The following is a 27995-nucleotide window of genomic DNA, read 5'->3' on the forward strand; positions in this document are numbered from 1 at the left end:
AAGGTGGGGATGGTGGGTAGTACGAGCTCATCCCGCAGCCTCTGGGAAAGCCTCGACAAGGGGCTGGCTAGCCTTGGGGCTTGGCTGGCCAGCATGCCCCATGCCAGTCCTTGTGCTGCTGATCAGCTCAGTGCACAGTGCAGGCTGGCGGAGGTCCTGAGCTTGCCTGCGTGCTTTCTTTTGGGAGATCGTTAGAGGTCTACCTCCACCGATAGCCATTAGCTATTGTGGTACAGCTATAGGTACATAGTGAGTGCGGGCAGTGGTGCGGGAGGTGTAACCCGGTCTCTCCCTGTTCCCTGTTGGAAGTGACATCTGGAGAGCTAAGCATTGCCCTAGCCCACAGTTACATCTGTTTCCCATGGGATGCTATTTAGTGCTACCAGGGTAGAAAGGCTATTTCTCGTACCCTGAATGCACTTTATTTTCTTTTTTTTTTTTTTTTTTTTTTGAGAAAGTACCTGCTGGATCCCTCCTGTTTACCAGCCATGCTTGTCTGAGCCAGCAGATAGTTTTTTGTGGTGGCATACTTGTACTTTACATGTCTTATACAGCCACGTACATTGGGTGTCAAAGTGGACCCATTGACATTCTCAAGTGGAACAATGAGGGAATACATGCCATAAACGCGTCTGTCCCTGGCTATGAGTGAGAACAATGCCTGGCTGTCAGGTTAGATGAGCCTGTCCCTGCAAAAGACACGGGCAGATTTTCAGAGCAAGTGCGGAAGAATTCACTTAATGTCAAATGCTGTTGTTGGATTGCTGTACTTAGCTGTCACAGTGTGATGGAAGTTAGGGTTAGAAAAGTGTTCAGTGTTGCTGCAGGAAACTTGCATGTCATTTTGAACTCTTGACTTGCACAGAGACTGGGGCCAAAGACACCCGTAGAGCTGCTCAGCATGTTATTTTTTTAGTTGAACTGAGCCAGGATTCTGGGACAGCAGTATCCTTACTGTCAGAGTGAGAAATAGTTATCATATTAGGCTCTCTGCATGGCACAAACATCCAGGCTCACTTATTGCATGGTAAAAATGAGTACATCAGATGCAATCCTTTGTATGTAAAAAACATGTTTTGCTTAAAAATGCATGCTTATCCTTTATAGGATAATAGCGAGTAAATTTTGTGTTTGCTCTCAGAGTCTAGCATTGTTTCCTAGGTTTTCCTTTTATACAATTGAAATAAATAGCTTCAAGAGTCCTCTTAATCATCTTCACTGAATGATGAAAAAGAGCACAGTGACTAAAATAATTCTGTTTTCTAATATTTAGCGAAACAACAGAGAAGCAATCCCTGCTTAAAGTATTTAGGGTATCTGGAAATGACGCTTATGCATGTTAAATGGAGACCTGTGTCTGTGTTTTTTCTCTATCCCATCCACATAGTTAAGTTTCTCAGTTTGTGGATGTGCTGACTGGAAGTGGTGAGGATGAAGGACCACCAGGCTGCTTGGCTGGGCTCTCATGTGCAGAGTGGTGGGTGGCAGGTGGCTTGGGAAGGCTGCCCGTCACATGCTGTAGCTGTTAGCTGCTGTGTCCCATTGGGAACTGGACCTTCCCTTCCCGGTTCTGCTTTGCTTGCTGCTCCTTGGAGGAAGGGGTAGGCACCAGTGCAGCAAAAGGAGGTGCTTTGGGTATCGACCTCTAATTTGTGCACCAAGTACCTGGCTTCTGTCATTTAGCTGGGGAGGGACTTCAGAAGGCCATGTGGTCCAACCCCTGCTCAGAGCAGGGTGAACTGAAATCAGGTTGCTCGCAGCCGTGTCCACTCAGGTTTGGAGTATTTCTAACAATGGAATTTCTTGATTCAGTGGGAAAGCTGAGTAAAGCTCCAGCAGAGTCAGCAGAGCTGGGCCACTCTGTGCTTTTAGCATTTACTCTGAGATGCTGAGGAGCTTAGGAAGGTACATAAAGCTGTTTTACAGCAAAAGGTATAGATCTGATTATGTGTCTCTGGAAAACAACTAGTAAAAGCTATTCCTCTTCACACTATGGAGCCTTAGGTACTATTTCTTAGTATGTTGGTTATATTCAGACATAGGCAACCATATTTTTAAGACCAGCCTACCATTCTTTGAGGTGCTGTTTGTCATTCTTCTTAACTCCCAGTGCAAGCATGGAAGCACCACTCCAATTCTCTGCAAATAATTCTGGGTACAGTTTTAGCAGGTACCCCACGTAAGTGTAACCCACGTAAGAAGAAAAATAGGCAAAGGCTTCTCTAAAAATAACCGTTGGCTGATGATGTTGCTTTAAATTGTATCTCTTCTGCCAGAAAATTGGGTCCCTGCATTATGTTAAACATATGCTAGTCCCTGCAGCCAAATAGTTAATACAAGTCCTTCATTAAACATTTTCTTGCAAGGAAGAATCCCTGTGTGTTTTCCTAGGGAGAGGAAAAATGAGTTGAGGGAGTGATTAGAAACTCTCCCGGGTATCCCTGCATCTCAGCTCAGCTGTAACTGGTGATCAGCTGTCTCTCTTACTCTCTCAGCCGCTCTCTGCCCACTCTGTCTGGTCTCTCCGTCTAATTTATTCAAGACCCACGCTTTGGGTTTGATTCAGCCTGGGTTACGCCAGCATTGGCTGGTGCATGGCAGTGCTGCTGACAAAATTTCCGCCTGAAGCCTTGCTTGCAGCAATGCCAGAAACTCTTCCTCTTGTGGGAGCTGCAGATGGGCAACGCTTTCTTCGGGAGAGGGCTGTAATTTCCTCGAGGGGTCAGAGGCAGGGCAGAGCGGGATGTACAGAATTAGCACACCCCCGGGGCAGGCTGCAGCATGGGGCTCTGGCTGTGTCTCTGCCAGGGCCCTGGAGAGGACAGCCACAATGCTGGAGGTGCCCCCGCCGTTCCTGGGCTGGGTGGTGTTCCCCGCTGCAGATTTCACACAGGGCTTTTGAACACCTCCCTCACTTCTCTGGCTGTCACATGCCTTCGCTGCGTGGTTATATCTGATCAGAAGGCACTGCCAAGCTTAGCGTGGTTTCCTTCCCATCACTTTACGTTGGTGTACCTGCTCCACAAAGCCCCCCGCAGCTGCTGGGTAATTGCGTGCCATTTGGGAGAGCCAGGCAGCCATTTGTCCTTGCTGAGACGGGGCATTGGGAGCAGGAGTAGCAAGCAAGGGATGGACCCAGTTGGTCCTTTCTGTGAGACGACGTCAGTGTTGCCCTGTGGAGAAAGGAGACCGTTTACTTGAGAATGCGTGACAGGCAGAGGCCGTGCTGCAGCCACAGCCCAGGGGTAGCACAGCACTGACCTGGGGCAGGGCTGTGTGTGTCCATCTGAAGGAGCTGATGCTGCAGTCCTGCCTGGGCTCCATCCCCACGCAGGTGGGAAGGACAGACGAAGCTTTACTTCACAATAAGGGTGGAGGTTCCCCATGGTTGTTCCTGAAGAAGATCTTCTAGTTTGGTGCGTGCAGATGCTGTCAGCCAGACCTATCACTCTCAAGCATTAGTTATCAGAATTTCCAGATGAACTTTTTTCTCTCTGCTGTTCTAAGACTTTTCTAGTTGATGACTAATGTCTTTTGACAATTATTCAATTCATTTTGCTACTGAATTTGTACTTGCATATCATTAATCGAAGACAAAATTTCTTGTTTATTTTGGACATCTTTGATGAAACTCTGGGCATCAGTCATACTGTCTCTCAGCACCATACCATTACAGAAATCGTTTAATACTTTACAAGTTCATAAGTGACTCTAAAATAAAGTGAAAGACTTGTCTTTTTTAAGTTGCAATGGGAACAGCTTTGTTCCTGAGATGCTCTCTTCCTCCTCTGGGCCTTGGAATAAAAGGAAGGTGCTGTGGGCACCACAGGTGGCTCGGGCTGTATAGATGCATTTTTGCTTATTTTACCATTACAAATCAGGTTTTATAACTGAACTCTGTTTATAGTGGTGTTCAAGAAAACAGTTTTAGAAGAATGTAAAATGCTTCTTTAGTATTCATAGCTTATAATATCAGCAGGAAAATATGCTCTATTAAACACAACAGTGGGTAACTGTTTAAGTACAATGATAGAGCCTTTACAATTTGATTGATGGTTTCCATGATTTTACATGAGGCAAATTGTTATTCCCTTGAATACTTTATTTATTTATTTATGCGGATTTATTGCTATAGTGTCTGATCACCTCATAAATATCAATTCATTTAACCTTCAAAATTAATTATTTTTAAAGACATTTTACAAATAAGCACAAGTAAAGAACACTCCCTCCCTCTCAAAGAAGTAGCATTCAGACTTTAATATAGGCTTCTTTTATAAGCTAGACAGCAGCTTTCTGACAAAAAAGTGTTCCACTGGAAAATGCACTTGTCAGCCTCAAAGTGTTCCATGGAAGTACAGTTTGATGAGGTTTTTGTGGTGTTGTTTTTTTTGTTTTTTTTTTTTTTTAAAAGCTAAGCACGCTGCATCCGAGTTAGAGCTTCTTTTGGGTGTACAGCTTAGCCTACCCTGCGGACATCCTCAAGGCTCCCAGGGTCTCTGACTTCGTGGTTGCTGGCACATCTAGGTATTCCAGAGCCCCATTTTGGAAACAGATTTTAAAAATCAGGTTTCTCTATGGCACAAAAATCTGCTCCTGACTCTTAGCTTGGACCAGATTGTCCCCAAAGCCATGTATTTGCCAAGACTGAAATTTGACAGAGTACCTAAACATCACTTTATGGTCAGCTGTTTATAGATTCTTACTAACTTGGATCAGAAATGGGTGGTTTATGCCTGTAGGTTGTAACAGGTAGCAACAAACCCATTCTGTCTGTCTTAGTAAGTTCCATTATTTCCTCTGACTGGAGAAGGTAAAAAGCAATCTCACTTGTCTGCTTGCCAGTCTTACTTGGCAGATGATCGTGGAGCAACATTTGGCATTGATGAACAGGGAACTCTAGGAAAGTTACATGGTTATAGCCCTGCAGGGAAAAGGAAAGCTGACATTACTAAAACTGAATACATTGGAATTATATGAATAAGACTTTGAGTCTGTAACACCAATTGCAGGAAGGGAAAAGGGTCCTGCAACAAGTCCAATTGTGTTGCTCACATTCACCTCGGTTGCCACTTTGTAATTATCCAGAACTAGTGGAAGGTAAAGGTAGTGTTTGCTTTGACTTAAGTAGTTTCTGGTGAAGCACTTAATGACAAGACTAGGTGTCACCAAAATTGGTGTAATCGGAATACTTGAAATTGCATTAACAATGCAGATCCCTAAATAAATACAGTATAAAAGTCTTGTGAGTTAGAAAATGTGCATAAATAAATGTTTGTATATATCAAGATTGTTGTCTTAAGTTGTCTCACCATGTGCGGTAACTGTTGTTTACTTAGACATTGCAATACTAGGGATGAAAAACTTTCTGAAAGACCAAGGACAAAATAATAATAGAAAACCCTTCCTAAAACAATAAACACTTTAAATCTGTCTCTAATTTGTATACAGTATTTTAATAAAGCTGTTTCTAGGAAGTACTAGTTTATATCTAGGTTTAGTTGCATTAATCTATTGAGTAATTGCTCACAATGTTAATAGAGGTTGTAAAATTTTCTTCTGATAAGATTATTAAACATACAACAAAAGGAGGCACATTTTCCCATTTTTGAAGCTATTCTTACTAGCTTTACTTGCATGGATAGATGCATTAAATAAATAGGTCAAGCTAGATTAAAGACAAAAAAGATATATTATCAGTGAGGGGCATAGAACCATTTCAGCTCTTCTATTTTGACCAGTAAAATCACGATAGGAATAGTGTTATGTCCTGTCAGCTTTCATTGTAAACTCTAGTGATACAGTTATTTGAAAAGGTAAATATGGATGAGGGGAATGGGTTGGAAAGGAAAATTCCTATGGATCCATCATTTAACAAGTGCAGTAGGCCCTTCATATTCATTTCACAGGACCCTATCTCTCTACATGCACCCCACATCCTTTATTTTATTTTTTTTTTAAATAGCAAGTCATTTTTGCTAATGAAGCATTTACATATTTTGGCTCATTTATTTGGCTAATGTCACGGTTGGTGTGTTTCGCTCACACATACATACATAGTTTTGCTCATGGACAAAACAGGGAACAGTAATAGTGCTTTAGAGTAAAGAAGAGAAAGCAACATGAAGCTTAAAAACTATCATTCAAAGGGCACTAGATTTCCTCTGTGTTCACTAGTGATGATGGGTGTGATCCCTCATTTTGTATTTAAATGGGAGTTTTGCTCAAAAACCTTGTATGCTACTTTTCCAGATATGGAGTGATATGAGACAAGTTTTGCCCATTCTGTTCCTGTTGTTCAGATGTTACTGATTTGATTTCATGTTTATAATGTGATCTTCAATTTATAAAAGTGTATGCTACCTAAAAACCCCAACAACCAGAGGCATACAGTTCTGCTAAAAACATACAACACTTCCAGATTTAATTATTGAAATGTATATTGCAGTGATTTACTTTTTCCATTTTTTATGCCTGTACTTTTGAAACATATTTCTGAGTAAAAGTACAAATTCATCCTTTTTTTTTCCAGACCAAATGTTTGTGGATCACGTTACAATGCTTACTGTTGCCCTGGATGGAAAACTTTACCTGGTGGAAACCAATGCATAGTCCGTAAGTTAATCCAGTTATATGTTATGACTGAGGTTTATCTTTGTCCCTCTATGTCAGGGTATTTTTAATTGTATACCATAACTGAAATGTGTTTCTGTATGGTTTCAATAGCAGCTGTACATCATTTCTTTACCATTTTAAATATATTAAGCTAATATACAAAGTTTTGTGGGCTACAATACAGTGATGTGATACCAGTATTTAAGAAAGGATTAATCTCATCCACATGTTCTGTTTAAGTCTGTGGTAAAGGGATCCAAGGGGGTTGTGGACTCTCAGGAGTGAGTAGCTGTGGAATATGTTAATCTATTTAAGTTAATGGAAGGAGGCAACAGCATTGGGCCAGCAAGTACATTTGCTCTGCTTGTTTGGACCATATCCCTGAAATATATATGTAGGGATATAAATGTATACATACATACATCATAGTGCTGTATGCATATTCATGTGTAATGGTACAATGTACCAGAAATAATTGTTAAAGGCACTTTGCCTAAGGCTGGTAAGACCCTCTCCAGAGATACTGAGGCAAAGTGCTGTCAGATAGGAATTAGTACGCTTTTGTGTGTCTGGTGCAGAAATAAAGGGAGCATTGTAATGCTGCCTCAGTGCCATCCTTCCTCCAAGAGTAGTCTGGTAAAATGGACCACAGTTTCACTTTTCCAAGGAAATCTCCCTATATCTAGTGTGGTCTGTGGCATGTTCCCAGACCTTTTCTTAAGAGATTGTGAAGGTCTAGGTTTTAGCTGTCCCCTGTAGAGATGTGCATGAACAGGAGGAACTGTTTTGGAATCGGTTGTATGCAATTTAACGAGTTTGCAGGTATTTATGTTATGGTGCTGAATGCATATTTTCTGTCAGGTGTTTTTTATGTGTTTGGGGTTTTTGAAGCATATTTTAAAGGCATTTATGTTTTCTTTATAGCAATCTGCAGACATTCCTGTGGGGATGGATTTTGCTCTAGACCAAACATGTGCACATGCCCAAATGGTCAGATAGCCCCCTCCTGTGGTTCAAAATCAAGTAAGTATTTCTTCTCTGTCTTTGATATTGCTCTTTTGAGTCTGTGAAGCTACTAAGGTATGTAAGATAGTTCAGTGGTCAGTATTTAAGACAAATAACCTCTGAGTCACCAGACGTACTTTTACCACAGGAAAGAATGCGTAGCCTCCTATGATGAAACTGAAGAACGACTCAGAGACTAGCTATTGGGGACACTCTTTTTTGCCAAATTAAAACCAAATTAGTTTTATTGGAAGCTATATTCATTTGCCAGTTTGTAACACTAATTCCAGTCTTCCTTGCTTTCTGCAAAATGTCTTATCGCTATTCAACACTAGACATGCACGCATATACAGCACAAAAATTGTAATGATGGAGAGATGACTGTTGACAATTGGCTGAATTTGACTTGCTTTGTAATTCTGCGCTCATTTTGGGGGTTACTAAGCCAGACACTGTACTGTATTTTACATACATAGGCCTACAAGTATTATAGCATTTCCTTGCCAGGCTCAGTACATATCTTCTGAATCCAATATTGCTGACCTTATTCAGGTGATACTTCTGTAGGTGCTAGAGGTACAGAACTGGTCAAGGTTTTTAAGTGGAACAGCTTTTCATCAGAAAAAACAGATGTTTTGGAAATGAAACTTTTCGGAGAGATGGCTTTTCCTAGGAATGTTTGGATTTCAGGTTTTCAAGGAAGGTTCCCCGGATCCAGAAAACAAATAAGTAAAATTAAATTCATTGAATGAACCAGATAGCTCAGTGCCTAATCATGGGTAGAGTATCTGATATGAAGTAGGATTTTGCTTGGGATAGTATCTCAGTTCATGCCTGAGATGCTAGCGGTAATCTCCACTGTATTCTCATTTGAGTATGGTGCTTGTCTCTTAGAATATAGAAGATTTTGATTTTTATATAAAATGTGAAGTTTCTGGGAAGAATTTTGGGGGAAACTGGTTCCCACCAATGCCCATAACTATCTGAACAACATATTAACTGATGTCAGAGGGGGATACACTCAGCTGAGGTCTGTAATATTATGCAAAATGGTCATCCTTTTAATTCTGAATATCTCTTCAGACTCAGTGTGTGGTCTGCTTTGCCCCTGTATTTTTTACCTTGCCATTTTTTTGCTTTCCTAGTTGATAAGAGTTTTCCCACATAACTGGCCACTTCAGCTTGTGGCTTTAGCATCCTTTTCATGCAATAACAGTGGAAAAACAATAACAACTGTGGAATGTAATGGAATGGCATGTACTAAAATGGTAAATATTGTTCTTTGTAGTTCAACCCCTTTCTCAGGCTCCTGTGATGTCTGTTAGGGAGAGGCCAGTGTGAGGAGGGTATGGAGCTATGGAGCTCCCAGAGACTACTGGGAGGAGGAAGGGTGCAAAATGCTGCACAAATGTGTGTGGTGGTGTGTTCCTGACTCGGTCTGCAGCTCCTGTTTTACCAGATGCATACGCCTTAATCCTGTAAGCCAGTAAAGGAAAGTATGACCTTCTCCCAGGTCCCCTTCAGGGAACAGGAGAGATATATCCCTACATCTGTTACGTGTTTTAGCACCTTTGTAAAAGGCAGGAACGAGTGGGCCTTAGTATTACCTCATTTTTTTCTTAGGCCACACTGAAGCATTTTATGAGTCAAGACTTAAAAGAAAAATAGAGTACGAGTAAAGTTACAGAAATGTTCTGTAAAGTTACTGAAATATTCTACTATTGATCTCCATAGTTTTAGCCTTCATTGGAGTTGCACAGATAAATGGGTGCAGAAGGACTTCACTACAGTTTTTAGTCAAGCAGCTTCTAAAGCCTATATGACATAGCTATTTTGGTTGTAGACAATTACTTCTCCTAGGTATGAATATTCTACTAATCATAAGCTTTAATCACTGCTGACATTATTTTCCTTACATTGCTACATAGGTTTGCCCACTTTTAAATGTTGCTTTTCTGAATATGGTATAAGTATTACACTTTACAAATAGACTTAGCAGTTGGCTTAAAAAATATATTGTTTATATCTTGTTTAATCAGTGCAATAATTTAAGATACATTTTGTGTGTGTGGTCACATCACCTTTATTTATTAAAACAAACCAATTCTAAAAGCAAAAGTGTCTTGAGTTGTTGTAGAGAGAAAGACTCTATTGCCTCTGTGCAGTCTTGTGTAATAATGTTTATGACCCAGCACCTCATTAGGGCTTATAGAACATACACTTTCTGTAAGTCATTTGCTCTCTTGGCACTGTAGGCAAAATCCATGAATATGTATTTACACAATAGACCACGATGACTTAGATCTGCTATTAGGAAACAAAGTAAATATAAACATAAAAATACTGTTTGACGTCAAAGGATAACTGTCAGCTTCCATTAGTAACAATTAATATTTTGTCAGAATATGCATTAATGAAACCTTATTTTAATTGTATGTTTTAACAAATGAGAAAAACCTCATGTTAAAATAATAAAAAAATCAAAAGTGGATGATACAAGTTTGTCACATACGAAATACAAATAACAAATATGAGTGAAAATACCATGATTTCTCAGGATTAAATGTATGGCTTCTGATATATGAGATGTGTCTGAGTCATCTTTTGGATATTTTAAGTTACATGTGTCTTTAGTACTTAAGGAATCAGTAGTGGGCACAGGTTTTATAGCATGTACAACCATAGCCAGCAACTGAATTCACAGTTGCTCTTGCAGACTGGTTGTCTGCTGGAGTCAAATAATTAATGCAGATTGGAAAGCATGTGGATTGGAAAGCAAAACAAAGCCTTCAACTCTGATTGTTACGCAGGTCAGTTGTTGGGACTTTTCTGGTTACGAGTCAGCTTTAGGAATCTGATTCATGGTTGAAAAGATCAACCGGTGGTTTTCTCAGCAGGGATTTTCGTGACATCAATGAACTTGCTGGCTGAGTAGTGGTTATTTCTGTGTAATTAGTGAATTTTTGGGTATGCTTACAGTAGGCTTGGAGATAAGATTGCCATGTGTGGAGGCATCCCCCCCACTGGCTCTGTTGTGTGGGTGGCTCTGATGTTGCAGGTGCATGTGTGGGGAGATGTCCTACACCCTGTGCTGCGCCAGCTCTGGTGGCCGCTCCGCTGCTACCTCCCAAACCACCCGGGCCACGGCTACTTTGGCCTTGTCTGTTCATGCTGCAGCCGTGCCCCTGTTTGAGCTGCAGACGTATCTTATGGTCCTGCCATGTTGTTGGAGTCGCTGCTCTGCCCCTGTGGGAGCAGGGGGGTGAGTGAGGAGGAGGAGGGTCTCTCCTTCAGCATCAGGCAGCCCCCTGCTGCCCCCAGGGTTATGGGTCAGGTGTGTCTCTGAGCTCAGCCACAGGTTTTGCTTCCAACCTGTTTTAGTCAGAATGGCTTGGGCTGGCCTAAACAGAGAAGGCATTTGCTGATGGAGCTGTCTCTGAAGGAAGGGGGCCGTGGCAGAGGCAGCGAGAGCTGGGTGCTGGGGGTGGCAGCTGGCGGGGACGAGTGTCTGCGCCCCCCAGCAGGCTGGTTACGCCGCCTGAGTGCAAAATGGGGCCTGCTCCACTCCCCCTGCTAGCAGCTTCAGAGGCACCAGCCGAGGACCAAGGTCTTCCTCAGAGACCATGTGCTGTGGTGGGGGAGGCCAGAGCCTGGGCCCTTGGCTTCGTGCCCCAGCATCCCACTTGGGGTGGCATGGGAGATGTCTGTTCAGTGGCGGTGAAACCGGGAGCTCAGCCCCTTCCCTTACATTCTAGCTGCTGTCAGAGGTGGTAAAAGGTCTTGAATTTTAAACGTTTCCCGAGTTTTCAAGGCTGCTGCGGGTTTTCTCAACACCCTGCGCAGTGGCGAGGCAGCCGCTGCCTCGCAGGGCTGCAGCCCTGTGTCGTGTCCCGGCACTAGCTGCCATCTCTCTCCTGAGTCAGTCACTCGACAGAGAAAGCATGCTGAGCATCTGGGATGCGATGAGACCGTCATTCCTTGTTTACAGCTCCTGGCAGGCAAAGCCCTGCGTCATGCACGGCTGGGTTGGGAATGTTCCCTCGGCAGTGGCACAGAGAGACGAGTGGCGGCCTCTCCTCCCAGTGCCCGCCGGCCGGCCCTGCAGAACCCCCTTGGCCTGAGGTGCTGGGTGAGCGGCTCTGCTGGCTTTCCCACCTGAGGATCGCAGACCCTCACACCTCACGTTTTTTAGTTTGGGATTGGAGAGTAGATGGCGTGTGTGTTACCTTTTGGCTGCTTGGTGAGCTCCCGAATGTTTTGTGAGCAGTTGTGGTGTGATAGGGCTCTTGGTGTGATGAAGTCGGTACTCAGTTTTGCTGCGAATTTATTGTCAGGAACTGTTATGCTTAAGCTTGCAGCTTGTTGTTTCACTTTGATAAACAACGCAAACTTTGCCCACACACAAAGCATGTGTGGGTGTGTTTGATCTCGCTGGCTCTTTTGCAGGTTTATAAATCTATGTTCCTGCAGTTACTCCTGTTTTGACTTCGGAAGTTTCCAGTGCAGACTGCTTACAAATTGGACCTGAAAGAGAACAATAATTGATTAAAAACAATAATTTATTCATGTTGTTAACATTTCCTGTGCATGCCGAGATAAGGCAAAGCTATATGCATTGATTTACCAGCCTTATGGTAATTCCTGTGCTTTTTCCTTGAGTCTCTGTCAGTGTGATACCTTGGAACAGGTTATTTCATTTACTGGAATATCTCCGCTGACATTAATGGAATTGTTGATATAGCTGAGAAAAGAGACTCTGGACCTACATTAATATGCTACTTTGCAAAAATGCAATCTTAAAATCATCATCTGAGCTCCAGACAGCCTTCGCATGTGTTTCTATAAACTTTTGGAAGGGTAATATTTCAGAATAGTCTGTGTGATTTTGGAAATACTATTTTCAACATTCCCTCAAAAGAGGGCAGAAAATAAATAATTAGTTTGCTGACTGTATGTCTCTGATTTTCTTGCATGGTAATAAGGGAGAAACCTCACTGATTTGAATGGCTCATTTTAATAACGATGACTGGGTGTCCCAGCAGTCTTCCGTAATGATTTTAGTTTAAAAAGGAGGAAGAAATATTTTACCTTGGAAAAGTTCCTTTAAGAAGCAGTAAGACAAGTTATGGAAACTTTGTGTGTGTGTGTTATGTGTAAAACCGCTCCTTATCCCAAAATGGGGAAATATACTTTACTTTTACTTGAACAAATAAAATGAAAATCATCATATAAGCTACTGTTAACCTTTTTATCTCGACCGTAGTTCAAACTATTTAAATGGCTTTGGTCTTCATGTGGGAATGGAAATTAGCTCTTGGCATAGCTTGCTCTAATTGAAATCAGTTTGTGGTTTTTAAGTTCCTTCCCTGCTTGACAGATGATATCATTTCCTATGCTTTTTGTAATCCCCTCTGTTTTTCTAAGATTGTATAAAGCTAAGTTGAACTACACATTTTAAAGTAACTATACACCTTTTTCTGACCTACTTAGGACGTTGTCCAAAAATCTTCACCAGATATTCACTCTGTATTTGCAGACAATTTTACTTTTTGTTGAGGAATGTTAGTACATTTTTGTTGCCTGAAGTACATCCAAAGTAGAACAAAGATGTATCGTAACTATTAGACACATAAGAAATGTAACGTACAGTTTTTACTTTTATAATTGAAGAATTAAGAGTACCAGTGTTTTAAATGCTAGATTGTTTTAAATCCTTTCTCCAATTGCATGTTTAACTTCTCTTTTGTGGATTCATATTGCTATAGAAGGCAATAGGGTTAAAATTATTATTTCTACTTGAAAATAAAAATAAAATTCCATTCGCATACTTCTGAACTGTAAAAAGCCAAATGATGCTTAAGGGCTTTGTGCAACAGGAAAAATTCAGTGGTTGGCATGGCACCTGTTAGCAACAGGCTCTGGTGGGACATGCAATTTCTATTTTTCAGTCCTGAGCATTTCAGGCAGTGTGGTGTAGGTATCCAGTGCTCCATCACAATCTACTAAAATGCTGATCTGACCGTAATGCTATCTGGGGAGGAGCCTTTCATGTGGTTCATGTTAAAAGGGAAACCATTTCCCAGCTGCTTACTGGAGTGCCTGCCCCAGTTCACAGCTATGCTGGACAGCAGGACCTGTAAGGAGGACTTCAGTTTGTCAGGAGGCCTGCTCGCTTCTCTATGCCTGATGAAGAGCCTGACGTATTTTAAGTTGTTCCTAACCTCTAGTTAAGAAATATATTTGTCCTTATTACTAGAAAAATGCAGCACAGACTTTTATGCTTTACTGGCATGCGACTTAAGCTGCATGTTAATCATTATAAATGGTGGGGCTGCGACTGAGGAGAGCGTGCTGCTGCTCCCCTGCCTCTGCTTCTTGCAGGGGAAGGTTGTTGGCTCTGGGGAAATGCCGTCTGTCAGCTCCGCAGCCCCCAAACACAGCAGCGGGCAGCAGCTTTACCTGGAGTTGGGGTGAGCCCACAGATGGCATACGGAAACAAATCGCTCTGTTATTTTTCCTTTTTGCGCAAGAAGTCCTACCTGGGCAGATCAGCTTCTGGTATTGCGTGTGTTGGCAGAACCAGGCTGTCTTCAGGAGCTTTGTTATATGCTTCCCTTTAATACTTCCCTCCCCCGTTGCCCAGATTATAAGGCTCTCTTTCTTCTTGGTGGTATCTGCCAGAAATTTAGTACTTTTCCCTTATTGATGGCCTTTTCTCATCATTGCAAACTAGGAGACAAATTCTGTGGAATTCGTGAATAAGGGTGGAATAATATCAAATTCTTGTACCATGTGCTATATTCCTTAGGAACTGTAAATCAATATTGTTTTCTGTACTGCCATTTTAAATACCTGTCCTAAAATATGCATCCTTGGTTTCGAATACTGGTTTCTAGTTCATAGAATCAATCCCTAAAAGAAAATAAAATGCCTTAGCAGACAGTTAAGTGTTTCTGACTGGTTTGATTTAACTGAGGAAAATCTTTTTTCCTTTCAAGTACAACACTGTAACATCCGGTGCATGAATGGAGGTAGCTGCAGTGATGACCATTGCCTCTGTCAGAAGGGATATACAGGAACACACTGCGGACAGCGTAAGTACACTTTTATTAACGTAGATACTGTGTACAGTTAAGTAATTCTGGGATGTGTGGATTGGGCACCCTTTAGCACTGAATTTCAACTGATGTTGAGCTTGTTTTTGATCAGGTGCAGTGGAATTTTACAGGAAAACACATGACTTGGTAATGAATGCTGAGTGAATTCTTTCTGATCAGGACCATTAAAATAAACATCATGTGAATTCATAATAATTGGATATAACTTGATCCTGTAGTTCTCACACTACCATAATTCCCATTGACCTCCAGGGCTTTCCACTCACTAAAGCAATAGGCCATACATTTAGAATTTACATGGGATTCAGTTTTCATATTATAGACAAAATTAAGCTTTTTAATTCAAAGCCTTATTTTAATTTCAGGGGTTTGCTTCAGACTTAGCTAGTATCCTTTAGGAATTTTGCTCATTTTGATGTTGTCCTATTAGAGTTGATTGATGTATTTTTGATTTCCTCAATCAATCATGAGCCAGCAGCATTCCTGGATCCACTGCTTGAAATCTCTCCCAAACTGACTCTGGTGGTCTCTTGCTCTTCTTGACTGGAATGCTGTGAAGAAACTCAAATAAGGGTGTAGACACTGCTTTTAACCAAGGCTGTCGTGTTGCTATCTAGTGAACTATTGGTCTGACAGAGAAAATGTGTTTAGCTCATTTAATGAAAACCTTTTGTGCTCTGTCAAAATCAATGGCACACTTTACATGAACTTTAGTGGGACCAGGAATTTACCCTAATAATCTGGAAGAGGATCACATGGTGAAAGGATTAAGAATTGTATTTCTGCCTTCTCTGTGAAATATCAAGTGGTTAAAAGATGATAAATGGAAACCTTCTTTCTATTGAAGTGAATGTGAAATGGAACAAACAATAACATTACTCAATAAGCATCAAATTGTATTTAAAAGCCCTTTTTCATGTGAATGCTCTATTTTCTGATTATTTTTAAGAGCAACTGCTCTTGGAGTTTATTATGAGGAAAATTGGATTCTGAATCTAGTGACAGCATCGTACAGGGGAAGAATATCTTGGATTAACTTAGTCAAAATAGATATTGATAACATTTTGCTATCCTAGTTGATGGCATGAATTAATTAACATCAGCAAACAGCCTTTTAATACTGGATTGTTTTTCTATTATGGTAGAGGAACAAATACATTTTTAAATTTGCTTCTGAATAGGGAAAAGTTTTGAGGATTTAGAGATGAAATTTTCTTCTGCACCTTCTATCTGCAATCTCTACTATTTCAGTGTTGAAAGTTTGAAAGAGATGTTATCTTGAAGTTATGGAATTGTCTAGCTATCCCAAAGAGAAAGGCTCTGAGACGTCAGAAAAGCTGTGATTGTTACTGTGTTTCTATTATGCTCCCTTGAAAAGATGAATTCATGATACTAATGAGGCCAGGAAATAGGAAAAGATCGTATGCAGATTCTGGAAAATAAAGTATCCTGTCCTGTTATGTTTACCATTTTTACCAGTTTACCTGAACTGGTCAAGTACATAACTTCATGTCTTTCAGGAAATAGCTCAATAAAGATTACTTTTGTCTTCCCTCTGATACAGCTGTCTGTGAAAATGGATGTCTAAATGGAGGGAGATGTGTGGCTCCAAACCGATGTGCTTGCACATATGGCTTTACTGGACCCCAGTGTGAAAGAGGTATGTGTCCTAAAATAGTGGGAAAAAAATGGATGTTCCAACTTGCTTAATAGTAACTTAAAAATACTTAAATAGTAATATGAAATAAAATATTTAAATAGTAATATTTTATTTCTGTCTATGAAAAAGGTAAAATAGAATTAATGTTCTTGTAGAATGCAACGTAAGGAAGCTTTACTGAAAGGAAAACTCTAGTCTAAGAAAATTTTGGAGATGTTAGTTATGGAATAATGCAAATTAAAATGGTAACAGCTTTCCTAAATGGCATTTTTAATGAGAAAGAAAACTTTAGCCTTGATTTAAAAACAAACATTCAGTCTTCTTTTCCGATTTTTATATATCACAAGTGTTGATTGGTATGATTTTAATGGTTAGTTCTTCAGTTCACGGTAGGTTTACCAAGTGTCGTTTTCTTTTCCTGGGGCAAAAATCCCCATTTATTTACTCTAACAGTAGGGTTGTTGAGCCATTACCTATTCTAATCGATAGGTGAATTGATTTGATTTGCTTTTGTTAGTCTCAAGACTGAAAATAAATTTTAAGTAGCATATTTAGCCATACGTAAGCTTTGTAAGGATAGAGGCCAGGATGAAACACACATGCAACTGATTAAGGCCTTTCTTTTGTTTACTTTTTTGCTATGAAAACACTCCAATGGAAGAGGTGGCAAATAAAAAATATTGATAAGTGTTTTACTTAAACTTCAGTTTCTAAGTCATCAGAAAAGCTCTTTGTATGTCCGATACATTTGCTTACGAATGATAAGCAGCATCTTGCCTCTGTCTTTGGCATGTTTTGTTTTGGCAGTGTTTATTAAATTCTTCGTTCCATTTTGTATAGATTTATTGTTATCAATTTTAGCTTTTTATTTGCATATCCATAGTGATAATCACAGCTGTTTCCAGATGAAAACACAGCTATACCAACTGTCTTATCTGGTATATGGATTTTTTTCAGGTTTATTAAGCCAATTTAGTGGTTCATTTGAGAGAGATATAGTGAACAATGTTTAGGTATAAACCTTCTGTTGAATTTTGTAATATTAAAACCAAAACATTTTCATTTGTTAGAGCTATTAATTGGTCTGTTTAGTTGGAAATTCATACATAATACTCATACAATAGGTTGCATTACATATCTATGAACCTGGGACAGAATAGACATTAATAACCTGATTTTGGGCTTGCATGTAGGGGGTGTGCTTAGCACATGAAATTTCTGTCAGTGAGTGTGTCAGATGTTCACCACTGTCAGTGCTGCACCTGGAGTAACGGTTGGCTTTTTTTATATGGGCAGCATAGGTGGGTGATGCAGAACAACAAATCTTAGGGGACCAAAGCTTTTCATTCTGTCCTAGAGTAGACGGTAGGATGAAGCAGGTATTTCCTGCACTCCCTACAGCAGATAAAATTGCTGCGTTGGCACTGTGTGAGGTCTTGCCAGTTGTCCCCTCAGAAGTTGTAAAAGTAATTCAAAATGATGGTGAAGTTTTTCTGAAGGCTGAAAAGTAGCTCTGTTCTGAATCTTGGGATCTCACTGCTGGAGAGGAGTAAGAGGAATGGAAAATTAGGTTAAAAATCCTAAGTTTGAAGAGAATAAAGGCTTTATAGGTAAAGAGTGTACTGAATATTACTGCAAAGGCTTTGAATTTCAAGCAATGACTGCTTGTTCTCCGTGGGTGAAGGGTTTTGAGCCTTCAGTCTGGTGAGGAGGTGTCAAGTGCAAGTTTGGAAGATTGTTCAGTGCTGCTTTTATGTTGCCTAATCTGGGCTCAGTTTGACTCCACCTCATTAGGGCAAGTTTCAAGGCTGAAGCCTGCTAACAGCTTCAGTCCTGTCCCTCAGGGCTGCTGCCTTGTGTCGGGTGGAGTGAGAAAGTGGTGACACAGAGCCATTTGAGCCAAATCATGCTGTCATGAAATCCCATGCATGTTACTGAGCACAATTGAGGTGGAAATCTGTAACTTACATGCCTTGTCCGTAGGCAGTTTTCACTTAGAACATGTGTTTGATTCTATAGTTATCAATAAAAGAGAAAATAGACATTAATGAGCTGTAGTATTTCTGGCTAATGCTCACTGCAGTACTGAGGCCAAATGATAGTCATATCTTCCTAGAAAACCTCTGAAATTTGGCTTCTTTCACAGAGATTTCCTGCAGCCTCTCTACCTAGCTGAGCTAATATGTTCCCTTCCTCTAAAAAGGGTGTGGTGGTTTTTGGTCCCAGAATCACATTATGCCATCAGAAAAACTTTTTCTGAAGATAACTTTTCAAGTATAAGCTAATGTTGGTCTTAGTCAGAATAACTTGCATTGTTCAGCATGTGCACCTGTGTGGCCATTAGGGAGTTGTCTGGCTGCCTGTGATTTTACACATCTGTCAGCTAAGTAAGAGATCCGTATTTTGAATCTAGCTTTGGAAAGTTATGTGGATTTGTGACACTCCCTGGTGGGCTTCTGATGTATATGTGGATGGATGTTATCCAGTAAATTGACAAGATTCATGTCTTGTAGAGTAAAACTGTGTCTTTATTAGAAAGAAAAAAAAGGGGGGGGGGGGGGCAAGGAACAAAACAAAACCAAAGCATTTCTATGTGTGGAGGAGAGAAAAAAGGAAATTACTCAAGAGAAATAGTCTCTTAAACTATCCCTTTTCTGGGGGAAGCAGGAGAGGCAGATTGTTTTGAAAACACCATTTCTGGATATAAATATAATGTGAAGTGATACGGTTTTGTGGCATGCACATTCTCCATCTGTTTGGCTGTGGTTTGACTTCTAGGTTATGCCATGCCACAAGCTAACAGTGATGTAAGTAATTTACTGCTGCGTATCACGCAGTGCTTTTCTCTACAAGCATCAACTACTAGTAACAGTCACAGAGTGTTTGTGGCACGTATGTCACAGACCAAAGAATATTCCAGCCTTTGCTGCATATGTAGTAGCTTAGAACTGTCTTGAATAAAACAATGTTGAGGCAACCAAATTCATGGTGGTTATTCCAATAATCTGATATGGAAAACAATTAAAATGTTGCAGGTGGTTCTAGCAAAGGTAGAGCCAGTTTCTTACATCCAGAGGCAAGTTGTGTAGTTCTGTGTCTACTGTTGTAAGTAGTTTTTCCATACATTTGGTCCATATTTGTAATACAAATTAGCCTGATTGGTATTACCTCAGTAAATGCTGACCATATGATTGTTAATGAAGAGCTACAAGACCTCTGTGTACGTCAATAGCTTCAAATACAAACACAATGAAAGGGCTTTATCTGGTGAAAGACGTGCTGCTTCTGCAGTGCAATAAACTCCATCAAATTTGTGGCATGAGTATTTTTATGTATTTATTCAGTCATTCTTTGAGAGGGTAGCAGCTGGCCTTGGGCAGTTTTTGGCACACAGATTGCTTTTTGTGTGTCTTAGAAGTGTTAAGAATGGTATAAAACACTATAAATATGAGCAAAAGAAATTTTTAGAGTCATCATTATCAGTGGAGTTCCTCTTCACGTTCTGGGAGTGTGTATCATGTCAGTGGTGAGATATGCTCATCAGAGCTGGATTGGTAACTGTAGCATGGTTGAAAGTGGTACACATGTATCATTAGCTCCTAAGCTGTTGTGTATGGTGTTTGGCACCTTTCCAGAGCAGGGGAAGCCTCCTGGGCATACTGTCAAGTATATGCAGGTGTATCACAAGTACAACAGACCTGGCTTTTCTGTGGGATAATGTTCATCAAAGAGGTGAACTTGACATAAGCTAACAGTAAAAGTGGAGTGGAGTTGGAAATGCTTCCTACAGCAATTTAAGACACATTTAAAATACATAGTCCAGAAAGGAAAATATTTCATGGATATTGGCTCAGTTAAAATTTGGACTTCAAGGATTCCTTCTGAAAGGTGCTGAATTCTCTGGCTGCGATCCAGTGATGGGCTTTGACATGCATTTAAATTCAAACCTGAGATGTCAATATGCTTAAAATTACACAAGTGCTTAAGGGCCTTGCTGGATTTTGGCTCAAGCTTTCAGAGTCAGTTAAGATCCGAGAGGTGCACTCAGCTTTTAGCATATCATGTAGTCATATTCTATTACCTGTGATTTCCTTTCATTAAGAAAATGAAGATGCAAGCAAAGCAAAATTTCTTCTACTGGTTAAAAACTGGATGCCATCTTTGCGCCATTCGACTTTTAATGCTGAATTAAGTTGAGTGAGTTACAGATTCTGCAGTTTCTTTTAGAGTTGCTGAAGAGATTGAGAGCAGAGACTGAGCTTATATTTCCGTGAGGATGATTCAGAACATCAACAGCCCTTTTTATTGTCTGTAAAAGAGCCTAGGGGATTTAGCTGGCTATGTGAGGTGCCCACGTTTGGGTCATGTGAAAACATCCCTATGTCATGCACTTTATGAAAGTCCAGAGGAAAAAGTGGTGTTAGAAGCTCAGAGAGATCAGACATCCCTATCAGATTTGGTAGAACTGTGTCCTCCAAACTTGTGCATAAAAGCTTTCTTTGACTCTTTGAATCTGTTTCTCTTTGAACATTTGGATGATTGTGCTTTAAGAGGGTAAATTCTATATAACATAAAATTGTACATTGTTGTTATCCTTGTATTGCAAAAATGCAATGAAATGTGCTTTTCGTTTTCTGTCTGGATCCATTTAGAGGAACACAGTGGAAGCTTAGAATGTGTTACTGCCCTGTTTGTTTATTCGAATGCTTGTGACAACATCAGGGGCTCAATCCTGCTCCATTTTGGAGTTTTGCCACTTGCTTTGCATAGGAGCAGAATTTGGCCTGATGTAGTTCAAATATTAAAAAAGTACCACGTGTGTTTTGTTTTTTTCTGGACTCAGAATATGAGCAAATGATTGCTTTTTCTTCAAACAGAGTCGTTTCTGTACTGCTCTCTTCATGGCAGGAATTTTTGCATAATTTTTCATTATATTTGGCCATTATTAAAAGTTCCCAGAATTAATGCCATATGTAAAAATATCTTTCCCAGAGGCTCTCTATGAAAGTGCAGCTCTGAAAGTGGTCAAGAGTGGTGTAGTGCTGTGTATATTTTTTTCTTTCTAAATATTACAACGGGTAGAATGTTTTCACAAAGAGGACGCTGCACCCCTTAGTGTGCCCCGTCTCTGGTATTTAGTCTAAATGGAAAGTAAATAACAAAGTGTAGATAGCAGTAAAAGTATGTTCCCAAAGCCTTATGTTGCATTTAAAGTAGTATTGCAGCATATGGTAGCTGGCAAACATTTGAATAAACTTGATTTCTGTAGCTGTCTTCCAAGAAACACATCTGTTGACATAGACATGTAGTTTCTGCAGCCCTGTAACATGAATGCATGTACAGCATTATAGCAGCAAACTAAAGGATGGCTAAGCTTGAAGGCCTGGAATAAGGATTCTTGCACACCATTTTCCCCCTGAAAAATTATGAAAAATGGCTTCAGCCTGAAGATAAATATTTTCAGTCACAGAGTGACTGAAAATTTTAAAGACATTTTACTGTCTTGAAAATAATTTTAATACATGTTGCCACCCTTGATGTCTTTCAGTTTGAAAAAAAAAATCAGTATCAGTGTCTTGCATTATCTTTTCTATAAAAGAGGTTGAGATAAATGGATGAGGAGTTTTTTAATTTTTAAAATTGAAGCTACAGTTTAATGGTGGAGAAGTCAGCCTCTGCAGAATAACTATGTGTGATTTAAGATGGTTTATAGTACTTAGCAATACAATCAATAGATCTCTGGACCAGAGCTCAGTACTAAGCTCAGTCTGTTACTTAATGCCAAAAAGCATTTTTAGGATCTTGTGTATGTGAAGGCTTTTATCCATTGTTCTGCTCCTTGCAAATACACCCTATAACCAGTCCTATGTCGCTTGATCTATGCTTTGTGCATCTCAAAATATCACGTAGCAAGTTTTAAAATGTTTCTTCAGATATATGCTTAAAGCTTAATCAAGATCCATAAATGATTCAGTACATATGGGCTTAGGTCTCTTGTGAGATGTGAGGGCTCCAACTTTTGTACATGAAGCTGAACATTTACATTTTGTTCCAAATTGAGTTTTGATTTCAGTCAAACAAATCCAAATCCAAAGTTTTCATTCAGCTATTTGGCAGCCCTTTCTGTATTTCCATGCCTTCTTGATTGGCTGCTAAGGGCACTGACTTTTAGATGTGCAGTAAGGTATTATTTTGACTTTGTTTTGTTTTGATTTGATTTTAGTTGTAGCAGTGGAGATGCATACAAATTTAATCACAAATTGAGGAGCCCATATTTTGGTATAAATTATAATACAAACATTTGAAAGAAATAGCTGTGTTGTTCTAATCTGTAACATTTGATTCTTGCATGTAGGACATTGAAGGGACTCGCCTGAGAATCACTGATATCATTCTCCTGGTACCGCAGATAGCTTTGTTGTTGACCCTGATGCCTACCTCCAGGTGTGCTGGCAGCCTGCGGCACATGTTTGCTATGCAAGAAATTCAGTTCTGCTTTCATTGTGGACAGGGGCTAAGACTTGCGCTGGCTTTGCTTGTGCGTGGTACTTGCGATCTGCCTTGCAGTGTCTTAAGAAATGAAGAGTGGAGGCCCGTGCTTTCATCAAAAGGTTTTGTTGAAGTTATATACACAAAGGGATGTCTATGTTTGTTTGGTTATGGGGCATTACATTAATACAGATATGACTTTTATATACACAGTGCAGGCAGTTGAAAGATATAACTTCCCTGAATGGCCTGCACTGCCAGATCTGTGCTCTGTGGAGCTCCAGGGAGAACTGGGAAGAATCTGTCTGATGTGCTGTATCACGAAAGTCAGATTTTTTGTGTGTGTGCAGAAAGATTGAGTCAGCTTTTATTGATTTTGGTTGTCATTGCAGCATGGTGTTGCATTTGAGGTCTTCAGAATGAGTGTCTTTCAGCTGTCCTTGCTCTCTTAGTACCATTGTAACATGCACATTTTTCTAATTTCAGCTATCTCCCAATTCCTGGGTCACTATAAAACTTGTAGAACGTAAAATAGCTGAGCACAACTAATTTCTCATGGAGCTTTCCATAGAAAAGGTACTTTCGAAATGGTGACTCCTAGAGTTGAATGTGATACAGGGAATGAGTAAATGCAGCTGAGAACTTATCTAACAGTGCCCACTTAGCCATTTATGGAGAAAAATGTTCCTTCGTCTCTGGGCTGCAGTATATTTTGGTATAAGAAAGCACAGCTACCTGAAATCCTTTCATTTGTTACAGTGAAAACAAATGTTTTGCTTGTGAATCACCCTGAAATCTTATATGAATATTTTCCATTCATACCTTTTTGTCTTACTGAGCTGCTAAGCTGAAATTTTTTGTTAGAGTTGCAACAGAAAAAATCAAGTATCAGTATGTACAATACCTCAGTCAAGTTTGTGTTATGGACTTCATTTTTTCTTTGTGTGTTTGTTTTTTAAAGTGATCTAAAACTTTCCTGATGGTCAGTTCTAACAAAGAAAAGAGAACCTCTTTTAAAACATCATGCAATGATAAAATAAAATAAAACCTAATGCAATGATAAACTGACAAGGGCATTTCCAAGTAAAACAATTCTTTTATGTAGGTCAGCTGCAAAATGCTCATGAAAATGCATCTTAGGCAGAGGTGCTCAAAATGGTCAGTGCAACTGTTTTGTCACATGTAAGTTTCCTTGCAACGTACTTGTAACAGAGTTGATGAAATCTCTGTGAAAATCAAAGCTTTTCTGAAGTAAACTGGTACATTTAGAAAGATATCTCATATCCTATCTCAGCATAACAGTTGCAAAAAATTATAGGGAATAACTACCTAAGAGGAGCTGTAAGGACAGTCACATTCACACTCCCAATTGGCCTTGAGAAGTTCACGAATAATGACTGAGTGGTTTTTATTTTTTTTTTTCAGTGACAGCTTGTACGGTTTGGCACTCTAGAGAAACGCTGTAGGAAAAGAAAAGAGGCCTAAATAAGGTCTGAAAAGAAAAGAACCCTAAGAGAAAGATTACTTTCTGAATTCTGCTCTGCTGTAAAACAGAGCCTAGCTTTGCACTCCTTATCCAGAAAAAACTCCTTTTGGAAAAAGGTGGAATTTCCTTACGTAAAGAAACCAAGATTCAATATTTCTCTTTGTAGGAAGATGTGTAAAGGCTAGGCATAAGTAATCAAAAAGCATGAAAGTTATTAAAAGTGCGTGTACACATATATATACACACGTGTGGTTGTATATTTTAGGAACAGAAATATGAAACCTTGTAAGCACCTGATTTTTGATTGTGATCTTATACATTTACTATGTGTCTATTGCAGGTATTACCCAGGCTAAACTAGCACAGGTAGGTTAACGTAACTGCAGTCTGCTGTGCCATAGCCTTAATTTCTTTTCGTAGTTGTGTAATTCAGATTACAGGTCCCATTCTGAAGGGGTGGCCTCTGCACCGTTTTCCTTGATCCTGAATGTTTAACTTAGCCTGTGACTCTGTTTTTAAAAAGCATTTAACTCAAGTAAGCCTGGCTTACCCAATGATCTTGGTCATGTTTTATAATGGCCCCGTCCTCATCGTTTATGTTTTTTGCAAAGTTTACCCAGTGATCACCAGGAGTTTCAGTACTGTCCCCATTTCCTCCTTACTCCTTGGGATGAATGGTCTGCTGTGACCCTCTAATGCTTCTTCCTCCAACACAGAGGTGTTGACAGTCATAGGGAAACAGGAGCTTAGCAGAAACCTGTATGCTCACAGTTCTTGCCTCGTTGGGGAAGTGGTGGCTGGTGGCTGATGCTTTCATCCTGCACCACTACACACAGTATGGGACAAAGCCCCTGCTCCGCTGTGCTGAAGCAGGAGAAGGGTCCTTGCTGGCATTGCAGCAGTGGTAATAAATTCAGTGGTATTTTATTAGACTTACAATTTTCTTTCTTGTTTCTGTGTACACAGCAATCTCTTAGTGCTCTGGTCTCAAGATTAAGCCATCAGTTTTTGCCGTAAGTCCTTTTACATTGGTCCTACTGCTTACAATGGCTCCATTGAATCTATCGACAGATGAGTTTTCAGCAAGGCTGGGGAAATCAGTTTATCTCCAGCAAAAACAGACAGAGCACTAAAATGCACATCTACTATCTAGTGGAGTGACTCCTACTATCAAAGAATGTATTTACATTTTTTTAAAATAGAGACATGTTTTTTAAAAATAGAGCCATAAGAATTCCAAGGGAGAGACGATAATTTCTAACAGTATTTCAGCTTACAGAATTGCTTAGGGTGGAAGGGACCTCTTGAGATCATCTAGTCCAGCCTTCGTGCTCAAGCAGGATCAGCTAGAGCAGGTTGCCCAGGACTGTGTCCAGCCACCTCCTGGAAAACATGTTAAAATATATGTTAGTCTGTGATTTTTAACACCTCCAACTGTATCACTCAGACCTGCTAGCCATTTAAGGAAGATCCAGTGCTAACATTGTCAAAGCATTCACGATACTGGATCTTTTGTGTTTTTTCTTATTTGTGTGTTCTACTGTCCAGAGGGTGTTTGTCTTGTGGCAGTGATTGATTGAGTGCTGTGAAATGAAAGCACATGTTATGCTGATAATTTCTAGTGTACTTGCCTAATAAAATTCTAAAAATGGAAGAGTTAGTTTAAAAATATAAAATAGGCTGACAAAATTACAGTGGTTCATGGGGTGTGGGATAGGGAATGGTTTTAACTCCTAGTAACGCTAGTAACTACAGACACACTGTCAGGGGAATTTTCCTATTTGCACTTGACACTGGCTGTACTTACCTGCTTGTCACTTAAAACAAAAAGATAGGGAGACTCACTAGGTACTTGACTGATAATTTCACATGATGTAGGAGGAAACTGCGTCCCTCAGTGGTGGGAGATTTTAGGATCTCAAAAGTTCCTATGTCTGCTTAAGTTTCTGAGAGCTACAGCAAGAAACGAAGCAGTAAACATACAGTGGAAAGAGCATGCTGTGCACTTTCTTCAAAGTGCAATTAAGATGAATCTTAAAGTGAGACACCTTGAACTGCTTCTTCAAGGGCCATTGGACTAGGCTCTGTGCTGGAATAATATGTCCAGGCATCTTAGTTCAGTTGAGCAGTACAGCGACAGAATACTACTTGAGCTTGAAATGTTTATAAGAGGTAATAGTAAAACCAGCGAGCAATGAATTATAATTGTCCTGCTGGGATATGATGAAAGCCTTTATGAGAATCTCCATGTCCCGGTGGGACAGTATGGGTGGTAACTTGGAGCGATTCATAAAATGGTAGTATGACAGCTTTACAGTCGGATTAATACAGGCTTCAAAAGAAACCACAGGGTCAAAAATTACTTGCAGGCTGCAGGCTTTAAAGGCAAAAAGATCTACCATTGAAATGGGCAGTTAAAAAAGAGGTGATACATAGCTGTGAAAGGAGAGTCAATGTTAGATTACTTGGGCTCCAATAACCTTTAAGATAAGATATAATTTAATGATGCAGATACTACGTCTGGAATTGAATTGCACCACACGGGGTGATTTATTCCAGTTACTTGATTCTTGAGGTGAACGGTAAAAGAGTAATAAGAGGACAATTTGTGACCTTTTGAGGGATTGAAATAAGGAGAGGGTAATGTTTTAATACACGGGAACTGGGTAGACTTATAGGGCCTTAAAAAGAAAAAGCGAGAGAAACAGGTGAGGGGGGAAGATAGGCGAGAAGAATATGGCAAAGGGGATCTAGCCAAATAGTTTTCACACATCTCAGGAAGAGAGCGCTGAAGGCAGGTTGAGAAGTTTAGACTGCTGCTTGGGCAGGGGAAACCCAGCGGAGATGTGCATTCCATTCATCTGAACGGCTCTTCTAGTAAAAACATTGCTAGACACAAGCACAGTCCAGGAATGGCAAATGATGAATGACTTAGCAAGCTATCTTGCTGGGTATTTAATCTGTGTGGTTATCTAAATAATTTGAAATGCTTCTCTTGGCCTGAGCCAGGCTGGGCAAAATGAAGTGCCATGCATTAAACCTTGTGCTATTTCAGCTCTCAGGTCCCAGCAGGAACCCAACAAGATACGGGTCCATGAAAGGTGATACTATATTAAACTAACAGTACAAGTTGTATCAAACTCAGTTCCAAATTCAATACAAAAAGCCATGGTTTTAGAAGGCATTTTAAATCTAGCACTAGCACTTCAGTCTCTTGCTGATGTCAGTACAAAAAAAATGCTTTGTACAGCTGCTGACTGCAAGGAAGATGAGAGGTTAAATTGGGTTAGCGGAAATGAAAGACGTGCAGTGGAAGAAGTATTGGTATCAGAATGTTTATGGAATTTGTCATTAAATAAGAGAAGTGTTTAAATTGGAGGGCCCATTTAAAGCGTTCCTTTTAATAATTTTTTCCCCATTTATGTGAAATTGAAATTATTTACGAAGGTGTACAAGGAAACTTTAATTTCTTCCCCTCTTAAAAAAAAAAAAAAGTAAAGGTGATGGCAAATCCATCTTACTCTCTTACTGTTCAAGCCTTCTTGAGCTAGGGCCCGAGCCACCAGTGCGTATTAGAATAATTCTGCTATTCTTACTACAGTTGATTACAGTGCTCTGTTAT

General features: G+C 40.0%; 1 protein-coding gene across 1 annotated transcript in view; it reads left to right on the forward strand.

Moving 5' to 3' along the window:
• Positions 1–27995, forward strand: part of FBN1 (fibrillin 1) — a 158572-nt gene that overhangs the window by 8373 nt on the left and 122204 nt on the right. Inside the window, exons 2-5 of the mRNA XM_072870543.1 lie at positions 6533–6615; positions 7540–7638; positions 14619–14714; positions 16303–16398. Coding sequence (XP_072726644.1) covers positions 6533–6615; positions 7540–7638; positions 14619–14714; positions 16303–16398 — 374 coding nt within the window. The remainder of the gene's footprint in view (positions 1–6532; positions 6616–7539; positions 7639–14618; positions 14715–16302; positions 16399–27995) is intronic.

The sequence above is a fragment of the Ciconia boyciana genome, chromosome 8 (assembly GCF_034638445.1).
Source record: "Ciconia boyciana chromosome 8, ASM3463844v1, whole genome shotgun sequence".
Classification (NCBI taxonomy): Eukaryota; Metazoa; Chordata; class Aves; order Ciconiiformes; family Ciconiidae; genus Ciconia; species Ciconia boyciana.